The 10,914-nt window shown below is 48.7% G+C and overlaps 1 protein-coding gene and 2 long non-coding RNA genes across 4 annotated transcripts in view; 1 reads left to right on the top strand and 2 right to left on the bottom strand.

The window, feature by feature from the left end:
• Positions 1-3,454: 3,454 nt before the first annotated feature.
• Positions 3,455-3,884, bottom strand: LOC118415748. The gene is made up of 2 exons (XR_004831137.1): positions 3,750-3,884; positions 3,455-3,702 (listed from the first exon to the last, which is right to left on the bottom strand). It is a non-coding gene; the product is annotated as an uncharacterized LOC118415748 (long non-coding RNA).
• On the top strand, positions 3,663-4,396 carry LOC118415747. Of its 2 annotated transcripts, none has more exons than XR_004831136.1 (3): positions 3,663-3,810; positions 3,916-3,971; positions 4,066-4,396. It is a non-coding gene; the product is annotated as an uncharacterized LOC118415747 (long non-coding RNA). The 2 variants fall into 2 exon arrangements; XR_004831135.1 differs by having other exon boundaries at positions 4,019-4,396.
• Positions 4,397-7,641: 3,245 nt separating this feature from the next.
• Positions 7,642-10,914, bottom strand: part of LOC118416425 (ribonucleases P/MRP protein subunit POP1-like) — a gene marked incomplete in the record, with an annotated part of 12,558 nt that continues 9,285 nt past the window's right edge. Inside the window, 3 exon segments of the mRNA XM_035821523.1 lie at positions 7,642-9,144; positions 9,934-10,056; positions 10,520-10,765. Coding sequence (XP_035677416.1) covers positions 8,238-9,144; positions 9,934-10,056; positions 10,520-10,765 — 1,276 coding nt within the window.

Raw genomic sequence — 10,914 nt, 5'->3', positions numbered from 1 at the left:
TATATAAAGTTTATTGCAAATTCATGCCCATTGGGCTAATTGCAAGAAAAGAATGACTAATTACATGAGATGAATAAATGTGGTCTGAATACATGTAGATAAACTAAATTCTAGCATACACATATTAAGTGGATGAATATACATACGATACATAATGGGGTACTAAGTCTACGTAACTATTACAGGGTTTGACTTCTTTCTTGAAGACATTTGAAAATGAAATGCCCCATGTGTTCTATAATAGATTGATCCCTTGATGTTAGTAGGAAGAGAATCTTTTGTGGCGTTTTTAACAATGAAAATGTTGGTGTGATTTCGGTCACTCTATCAAATAGCCTTTTTCTTTCGGCTTCGAATTGGGGGCATTCACAAATAAAATGTGTTTCATTTTCAACTGCATTCATTGTGCACTGCTTACAAATTCTTTCTTGAACAGGTAGCTTTTTGTATCTTCCTTTCTCTATTTCTAACGGGTGCGAACTAATTCGTAACTTACATATTGCTGAGCGGTAATCATAATTATTATGGTACAAGTAGTTTTCCATGTCATATGTTGTTTTTAAGTTTTTGTAAAATCTAAGTTTTCCTTCGTCTACAGATAACTTGTAAAAGAAAGTTTGAGTATACATGTCATTCAACCTTCTCCTTAACAATGTACATGAATAACTGCTGTCTATGATGTCGGTATTCCAGATGTATGAATAGCCGCTGTTATCAAGTATTTCCTTTACATGATGTATCCAGTTTTTCCTGCGGCTGTTCTCTGGTAAATAATGTTGTGACTGAAGTGCATCTACTTGTAACGGATGTGAAGACATATTTAATTGTCTGAGTCGAAGCCAATATTTGACTATACGGACTGAAACATCTAGATCAACTGGGTATATACCAAGCTCCGCTCTACACGCCGAGTTACTAGAACTTCTTTGTACTCCTAGAATATTTTTACAGAATCTATTCTGGATTATTTCAATGGGACAGTTATGTATACTGTATCCGGGCAGGCTGTGGGGTTAGTGCTATGGTAAGGCAGGCCAGGATGATCTATAGCATAATGCCTGTGGATCATAATGCCAGTCAAGGAGGTAATACGTTCAACATGCATGTCCATTATTTCAATACTGTAAATGCAGAAACTTTCGCGGTGGCCGCTTCACTGCGAATTTAAAACCACCGCGAACATTTTTCCATGACAGAATGAGACTACAGTGCATGGTGCCAACGCGAAATTAAAACCACCGCGCAAAGTTCATTTTCCGGCTAACGCAAAATTAAATCGCCGCGCACTTAAATGCGTTTACAGTATACTAGAGGAACATATTTACATGCAGACAGAATTATCAAACACATGTTCAGGGAAAAGCAACGCAGATGAGAGATGAGTTGAATTCTCTGCTGCACCATGAGAGCCTTATCTTTATTCCTCGCGCGTTGCACCATGGGAGCCTTATCTTTATTCCTCGCGCGTCGCGGATCCTTTCCTGATGGTTTGACGTCAAAGAGAGCGGCGCACTCTAGGAGGTGTGACGTCACAGCAGGAGGTAGCGGCGCTCATTACACCCAGTGATGGGCTCCGCTGTACGGACTGTGATGATGATGATGAACGGAGGTCCTGTGGGGCCATCAATCATGCACCATGCCTCCATCATGGACGTGTGGAGAATTCCCGCCGCCGGAACGTGACGGTATAACTGCAGGATACAGGTTTAACTGCAGGATATAGATATAACTGCAGGATATAGATATAACTGCAGGATATAGATATAACTGCAGGATATAGATATAACTGCAGGATATAGATATAACTGCAGGATATAGATATAACTGCAGGATATAGGTATAACTGCAGGATATAGATATAACTGCAGGATATAGATATAACTGCAGGATATAGATATAACTGCAGGATATAGGTATAACTGCAGGATACAGATATAACTGCAGGATATAGATATAACTGCAGGATATAGATATAACTGAAGGATACAGGTATAACTGCAGGATATAGATATAACTGAAGGATATAGATATAACTGAAGGATATAGATATAACTGCAGGATACAGGTATAACTGAAGGATACAGGTATAACTGAAGGATACAGGTATAACTGAAGGATACAGGTATAACAGGCTTTCGGTGCTGTGAACTTTTACCAGATTGCACTGCTGCTGCGTCTTGTATTAGGCATGCCCAAACTGACACTAATCTGACGGGGGTGCTTTTATTGATACCCGGGGTCCGTGCTGTTATCTCCCAGAGTGCATTAGGCATGCCCAAACTGACACCAGTCTAGCGGCGGCGGCGTTATTGCTTCCCGGTAGCTTCCCAAGGGGAAGACTGTAATCAACGGAGCGTCTAGAAGGACGTAAAATTCGATTGTGCACAATTGTTATTCCGCAAATGCTGGCATTATGATCCGCCTCGTTTAAATGGTGTCACCTATCAATGCTCGACAATAAATTACTGGCAGGTTTTCAGACGCCGCAGCTTTCCACGGGGTGGTATAGCAATAACGCCTGCGGGTGTTTATTTACAGCCATGATGTACAGCAATAACGCCTGCGGGTGTTTATTTACAGACATGATGTACAGCAATAACGCCTGCGGGTGTTTATTTACAGACATGATGTACAGCAATAACGCCTGCGGGTGTTTATTTACAGACATGATGTACAGCAATAACGCCATACCTGTAGGTTTGGTGGATGGACCATTCTATGCCAATTCCAGACCAGTTGGCTCCAGCATGACACAAGAACCCAAAATGTACATTTATGGTCAAAAGTGGCAAAAAAATCCGAAATTAAACCAATTTAAGTTATGTACACTATGAGCGCTGATGGAGTCCTTTGGGCACATACTATACGCACCCTCATGCCAAATTTCAGGTCGTTTGGTTTTAAGGCATAGGAGCCCAAACTATACATTTTTAGTCTAAAAATTAAAAAAAATAAAAAATTCAAGAGCTTTCAAGTAATGTATGCCTGAAGTGAAATGGAAGTACTGTGGGTACATGTCTTATACACCTTCTCACAACTTTCAGGTCATTGGTTGTAAGACAAGGTCATAGGACAAACAGATACACTAGTAGTAAGAAATGGCCAAAATCCTCACGGGTCATTTTGAAGTGATATATGCAAAAGGTGTTGAAAGGGTCCTAAGGGATATGTCCTATGCACCTCTTTAACAAATTTCAGGTTGTACGGTAAAACACCGTACGTCGACCAACTAACTAAAGGTTGTAATACCTGGGCACAGGGGCCCAATATATATATGTATATATTTTCCTTCTAAAACTGACCCACAAACCTAAATAAGAGGATTGAATGGATTGAAATATAATAAAAAAAACAGCAATGAATCCATACTGGGTTCTCATCGTTCCCCTTCCTTATAAATACTTCTCTAGATATCGTACCATAGACCAACAATAGTAAAAAGGATCAACAACAATAATAGTACAGTTTCTCCTTTATTCAGTAGCGCAGAACAAAACGGGGTTCCAGATAATCAATAAGTTTAAAGTTTTTATTTTTTTTTAATAGAGTGTTTCACGTTTTGTGAGATCCAGACCTAGGATACAGAAGTTTGATTACTCCATGTAACGCTTAAACTTGAAACAACAAAAAGGAAACAATTTGACCAACTAAAATTATTTGGATCTTACATGTGAAAGTTCACTTTAACTTGGTAGTCCTGTACTACAGGATAGTCAGTGTGCGAAGTGGTACTGTGGGTTGGGCTGTACTACAGGATAGTCAGGTGTGCGAAGCGGTACTGTGGGTTGGGCTGTACTACAGAATAGTCAGGTGTGCGAAGCGGTACTGTGGGTTGGGCTGTACTACAGAATAGTCAGGTGTGCGAAGCGGTACTCTGTGCAGAGGTCGGGTTGGGCTGTACTACAGGATAGTCAGGTGTGCGAAGCGGCACTGTGCAGAGTTTGGGTTGGGCTGTACTACAGGATAGTCAGGTGTGCGAAGCGGTACTGTGGGTTGGGCTGTACTACAGAATAGTCAGGTGTGCGAAGCGGTACTGTGGGTTGGGCTGTACTACAGAATAGTCAGGTGTGCGAAGTGGTACTGTGGGTTGGGCTGTACTACAGGATAGTCAGGTGTGCGAAGCGGTACTGTGGGTTGGGCTGTACTACAGGATAGTCAGGTGTGCGAAGCGGTACTGTGGGTTGGGCTGTACTACAGGATAGTCAGGTGTGCGAAGCGGTACTGTGCAGAGTTCGGGTTGGGCTGTACTACAGGATAGTCAGGTGTGCGAAGTGGTACTGTGGGTTGGGCTGTACTACAGGATAGTCAGGTGTGCGAAGCGGTACTGTGGGTTGGGCTGTACTTCAGGATAGTCAGGTGTGCGAAGCGGTACCGTGGGTTGGGCTGTACTTCAGGATAGTCAGGTGTGCGAAGCGGTACTGTGGGTTGGGCTGTACTACAGGATAGTCAGGTGTGCGAAGCGGTACTGTGGGATGGGCTGTACTACAGGATAGTCAGGTGTGCGAAGCGGTACTTTGAACTTTGAACTTTATTAAAATCACCACTTTGCAGACAATTTAGCCTGAATTGTGTTGGTGTTTACAAGCTTCGTTATTAAACATTGTTTAAAAAGTTATTACAATTTTAAAGGCATACTTTACATTGACTTATAATTTTGCTTAAAATCACAAATTACAGACGTTTACTATACAATATTTGTAACAATGAGTTCAGTACACGTCATACGGATGTGATAGTGCGTTAATTGTCATTCATCAGAGCAAGGGCCCTGGGGATAAACGATTGCGAATGTCTGTTGGACCGGCTTAGTGGCAGCTTAAAACGGGGAGCCCGTCGTAGCTGGTACTGACACTCTGTAGCCGGCTGCAGGAACTCCTGGCAAGGGTGAGTGGCGTCAGCCACCACCCTTCTCAGTTCACGTACAGTCGCATCCCGTCTCCGGGACTCCAAGGTAGGTAGCTGTTCGTAGGGTATACCGATGATCCTGCAACAGGACCTCTGGACTTTCTCCAGCTCTTCAGCCAGACCGCGGGGTAGACCTCCCCACACCGGTGAGCCGTACTCCAGTACTGGGCGGATGAATGTCTTGTAGATCTGGAGAAGTACGTCTGCTGGTAGCCCGGCTCGTTTGGACAGTCGCAGGTAGTGAATCCTGGGGCTGACTTTCGACAACATGTACTCAATGTGAGGGCCCCAGGACAAGTCGTCGCTGACTATCACTCCAAGGAGTTTGAACCTCCGCACACGCTCTACGTTCTCCCCGTTCAAAGTAAGTGGAGGGGGGTTCACTGCCTCCTTACGACAGCTGACCACCATGTCTTTGGTCTTTTTCACATTAGCTGCCATACTGTAGGACTTCGCCCAAGAGTCAACTTCATTGATGGCAAGTTGCATTTGGCCTGGTAGCGATCCCATGAGAAGTTCTGTGTTTGTCAAGTCATCAGCGTACTTAACTGGGGCTACACTGATCGGGATGCCTTTGTCAAGACTGTTCATGACCAGGACAAACAGAGATGGCGAGATGATCCCACCCTGAGGGGTTCCGGCGAGTACTGGGCGTGGCGAGGAGATACACGAACCCCACCTGACACGCTGTACACGGTCACTCAGGTAACTGCGCAAGCAACACCACAGGTCCCGTCTCACCCCCATCTTTGCCAAGCTATGCAGAAGACTGCCGTGGTCAATTGTATCAAACGCCCGGGTAAAGTCGATGAATGACCCATGTACATCCATTTTCGGCTTACTGTTGAGCGCGTCGTGCCAGGTTTGCGTAATGTGGTTGAGGGCCGACACCGTTGATCTCCCCGGCCTGAAGCCATGTTGGGAGCCATGGATCAGGTGGTCAGTGTCTCTCTGTAACAGCACACGGACAAACGATTCCAGTACTTTACCCAGACAGCTGGTAAGGGAGATCCTTCTGTATTCTTCAGGCCCCTTGGGTTTAGATGTCTTCGGTACTGGAACGACCAACTCCGACTTCCATTGTTCAGGGAATATGCCCTGTTGCAGACAGGAGTTGTAGATGTTACATAGCACAGGAGCAAGTTCCTCGTGGAAAGTAGTCAGAATCCATGTCGGAATGTGGTCGTCTCCGGTAGCTTTGCGTGGGTTGAGCTTTCTGAGTTGGAGTTTAACCTGTCCTATACTGAGCTCTGGCAATGATCCAGTGGAAAGCTGGTCCGAGACGTCTGCAGTGCTCGGTATGTCACGGGTAACATTCGACCAAACGGACGAGAAGTGTTCACTCAGTGAATCACAGTCTATTCCAGGGGTAGGCAAACTGCCTTCTCTCTTCTTCGGAGCTCCCATCAAGGACTTCACAAGACTGAACCACTTGCGTGTGTCACCGTGTTTTAGATGGTCTACTTCTTTCTCGTAGAAAGATCTTTTAGCTGTCTTCATGTAGTGTTGTATCTTGTTACGTAGACGTTGGTAGTTGGTAGTGTCTCCTGACATAAAGGCTTTCTGCCTCTCTCTTATCAGTCCTTTAATACGGGGGGTAATCCACTCCTTGTCCCTGGAGGTGACTTTCCCCCTCTTAAAGGGTAACAAGCTGTCGAGTAGTGGGCGCAGAATTGAATAGAACTGGTGTACTTTCTGTTCTGCATGCGGAGTGTTTTCCACTGGGGAGAAATCAGCGAGGTTCAGTGCCAGACCAAGCGAACGTACTGTTTCGGGAGTACATTTTCTCCGGCGGTGCACGAAGACAGGCTCCTTTACCCATGGCGTGCCCGGTAACACTAGTACCTGGTGATCAGAACTTCCCAATGGAGGGAGATGTAAAGGTTTACTACTGTAGTGATTAGACAGATTGGTGAAAATCGAGTCCAGCTGATTTTCACCTCGGGTTGGACGCGAGACAACCTGTTTCAGCCCAGTCCGCATACACAATGGCTTATACTTGAGCTGGTTGGTGTCACCAAGTAGTACAACTCCGGACATGGGGTACTTCGTCTCCGCTGACTGGATTGATGCGTTGAGGTACGCGATCACATCCTTATCTGCTTTGTGTCTGAGCGAACCCGGGGGTGGATTATAGACTACACCGGCTACTATACTGTTTACGCCCCTGGGTAGACGGTGAGGTCGTAAGCGTAACCAGAGACATTCAACAGAGTCGTCTTCTAAATCAACGAGTCTACTGTGAGGTATCGATGAGTTGACATAAGCACATACACCGCCACCGACGCCGTTCCTACGATCTCTTCTGTGCAGAGTGTACTCACTTAGGTCCACAATGCTGTCCGGTATGTCCTCGCGTAACCATGTCTCTGTGATGGCCAGAATTGCTGCCCCAGTCTGGTTCGCTACAACAGCCAGCTCGTCGACTTTGGGGACCAGGGAACGGGCGTTGCACAGAAGGAAAGTTGGTAGGGCAGCATGCTGCTTAGATTTCTTGTTTTGCTGAACTGGTACTGTGGGTTGGGCTGTACTACAGGATAGTCAGGTGTGCAAAGTGGTACTGTGGGTTGGGCTGTACTACAGGATAGTCAGGTGTGCGAAGCGGCACTGTAGGTTGGGCTGTATATATACAGAATAGTCAGGTGTGCGAAGCGGTACTGTGGGTTGGGCTGTACTACAGAATAGTCAGGTGTGCGAAGTGTTACTGTGTGTTGGGCTGTACTACAGGATAGTCAGGTGTGCAAAGCGGCACTGTGGGTTGGGCTGTACTACAGGATAGTAAGGTGTGCGAAGCGGTACTGTGGGTTGGGCTGTACTACAGGATAGTCAGGTGTGCGAACCGGTACTGTGGGTTGGGCTGTACTACAGGATAGTCAGGTGTGCGAAGCGGTACTGTAGGTTGGGCTGTACTACAGGATAGTCAGGTGTGCGAAGTGGTACTGTGGGTTGGGCTGTACTACAGGATAGTCAGGTGTGCGAAGCGGTACTGTGGGTTGGGCTGTACTACAGGATAGTCAGGTGTGCGAAGCGGTACTGTGGGTTGGGCTGTACTACAGGATAGTCAGGTGTGCGAAGCGGTACTGTGGGTTGGGCTGTATTACAGGATAGTCAGGTGTGCGAAGCGGTACTGTGGGTTGGGCTGTACTACAGGATAGTCAGGTGTGCGAAGCGGTACTGTGGGTTGGGCTGTACTACAGGATAGTCAGGTGTGCGAAGCGGTACTGTGGGTTGGGCTGTACTACAGGATAGTCAGGTGTGCGAAGTGGTACTGTGGGTTGGGCTGTACTACAGGATAGTCAGGTGTGCGAAGCGGTACTGTGGGTTGGGCTGTACTACAGGATAGTCAGGTGTGCGAAGCGGTACTGTGCAGAGTTCGGGTTTCGCACCAACACCACGGGCGGCTGCCCCTGCCCCTGTAACTGCAGCACTCCCAGCAGCCCTTGCAACGCGCACAGCCCGACCCCGACGCCCCGCCCTAGCGACAGGCTGTTGGCTCCGGCCGAAACGTAACCCAGCGTTAGCCGGGAACAGTGTCTGACCACATCGCAGTCATCGCTGGTCCTCCCCTCCGGGTGGGCAGGTTCTACTGGGTCACATGCCGCGCCCCCGGCCACGCCCCCGGACACATCATCTGCCGTGGGCGCACAGATCATCGCCATGGCAACAGGCGTTCCCCGGGAGACCATCCTCAGGCGCACCGCCACCAGGTAGGTGAGAACAGGTACCAGCTCGGGATGGTCGGCATGACTACGGTCACCATGACGACACAGCTGGGACAGCTGCTTCCGTATCCTGCTGTCCCTGGCAACACAGAGGCCCCGGGGCTGTCCTGAGGTTTCAGTGCCTGCCAGCTGTGCTCCCTGAAGCTGTCCTGAGGTTTCAGTGCCTGCCAGCTGTGCGCCCTGGGGCTGTCCTGAGGTTTCAGTGCCTGCCAGCTGTGCTCCCTGAAGCTGTCCTGAGGTTTCAGTGCCTGCCAGCTGTGCGCCCTGGGGCTGTCCTGAGGTTTCAGTGCCTGCCAGCTGTGCGCCCTGGGGCTGTCCTGAGGTTTCAGTGCCTGCCAGCTGTGCTCCCTGAAGCTGTCCTGAGGTTTCAGTGCCTGCCAGCTGTGCTCCCTGAGGCTGTCCCGGGGATTCAGTGCCTGCCAGCTGTGCCCAGCCTGCCACCAGCCGTTCCCAAGGGCAGTGAAAGGGGGCAGCCGTCCCCAGTCTGGCGAAGTTGGGCCTCTTCCCTGGTGGGTACCTACAATGGGGCGAGATCAGGGCAACATATGGTTAACCATAGGCTATTATACATCCATTTTGTAACATCTATGTCCAAATTAATGCTGTTGACTACATCATGACAAAACCTGTATGGCTGTACAGGTAAGAGCCATGTATGTGGACAGCACTGCTGGTGTTGTGACACATAGCAACATCTCTGCTGGAGAGTGGTGCTGCATAACACATACTCCTGTTCTGGCCATATACGTCACTGACATGTCCCAAGCCCCACCTGCAGCCATAATACTGATGTATTGACTGGTTATGAGCTACTCATCGACTTTTGACCTCATCACTTATGGCTCTCCTCGGGGGATGCACCAGAGTTTATTAAGTACAAACCGTGTTTGCCCCATCATCATATGCACGTTGCCATATTTCGCAGACATTGCCATATTTAGCAGATGCCATATTTAGCAGACGTTGCCATATTTAGCAGATGTTGCCATATTTAGCAGACGTTGCCATATTTAGCAGATGTTGCCATATTTAGCTGACACTTCTATATCTAACAAACATTGCCTGTTCCATCATCTCACTCTTACAGTGCAGACAGGGAAATGTTGGCGTGTCGGACGGGGAAATGTTGGCGTGTCGGACGGGGAAATGTTGGCGTGTCGGACGGGGAAATGTTGGCGTGTCGGACGGGGAAATGTTGGCGTGTCGGACGGGGAAATGTTGGCGTGTCGGACGGGGAAATGTTGGCGTGTCGGCCGTTGGGTGCGTCCGTATGTGTGTGCCTGTGGTCTGTGTGAGCCAGTCTAACCTGTCGTGTTGCTCCCTCAGCTTTGCCGCCTGTTCCTGCTGCAGGGTTCGGTACGCCCCAGTATCCGGGAAGTCGTCAGGGAAAAATAGCTGACCGGTCTCCAGGTGCAGCCGCCGCATTTCCCTGGGGAATGGAGAAACAACTTTTATCTCACCGAAATAACAAAAAATTTTACCAGCTGGACTAACAACTTTCACTAGCTAGATTATCAACAACGAGCTGGAGGGGGATCAAGGAACAAAGCTCCCCTAAAATACAGGCCCCTATGAATACACAGCTCCCCTAAAATACAGCTCCCCTAAGACTATGACCCCACTCTTTAAATACCTGCCCCTCCCCCATAAACGACCCCCATGTACGTACCTGAGCCCCCCTGCACGGGCCCCATGTACATGACCCCCCTGTAAATGATCCCCTATACATGACCCCCCTGTACATAACCCCCCTGTACCCACCTGAGCCCCCCTGCGCGGGCCCCCCTGTACATGACCCCCTGTACATGACCTCCCTGTACCCACCTGAGCCCCCCTGCACGCGCCCCCCTGTACCCACCTCAGCCCCCCTGCACGCGCCCCCCTGTACCCACCTCAGCCCCCCTGCACGCGCCCCCCTGTATATGAAGCCCAGCCAGAAGACCATGGCCCATCCTGCCGGCATGATCACGTCCCAACCGGTCCCTAAAGCTGAGGCAGCCGCACGGTCGGCTGTGCGCCCCTGCTGATGCACCAGCAGGATGGGAACACGTCCGTTGTCCCCGGCAACATGGCTGTTGCCCCCGGCAACACGTCTGTTGTCCCCAGTAACACCGACAGCATCTCTCTCCTCCCGACACCTGAAAACAGGGGCATCCAATTTGTGCAGTGTCGTGTACCTACTAGTGTCTGTCGATAATTGAACACCTGCTTCCTCCAGATTCTGGGAATGACCCAAACACAGTCACAATTGTTTACGGATGATTTGCACATCAACAGTCCCTGATTA

This window comes from Branchiostoma floridae, chromosome 5, assembly GCF_000003815.2.
Source record: "Branchiostoma floridae strain S238N-H82 chromosome 5, Bfl_VNyyK, whole genome shotgun sequence".
Lineage (NCBI taxonomy): Eukaryota > Metazoa > Chordata > Leptocardii > Amphioxiformes > Branchiostomatidae > Branchiostoma > Branchiostoma floridae.
The sequence above is the reverse complement of the archived record's forward strand: the minus strand, read 5'-3'. Positions and strand labels throughout refer to the sequence as shown.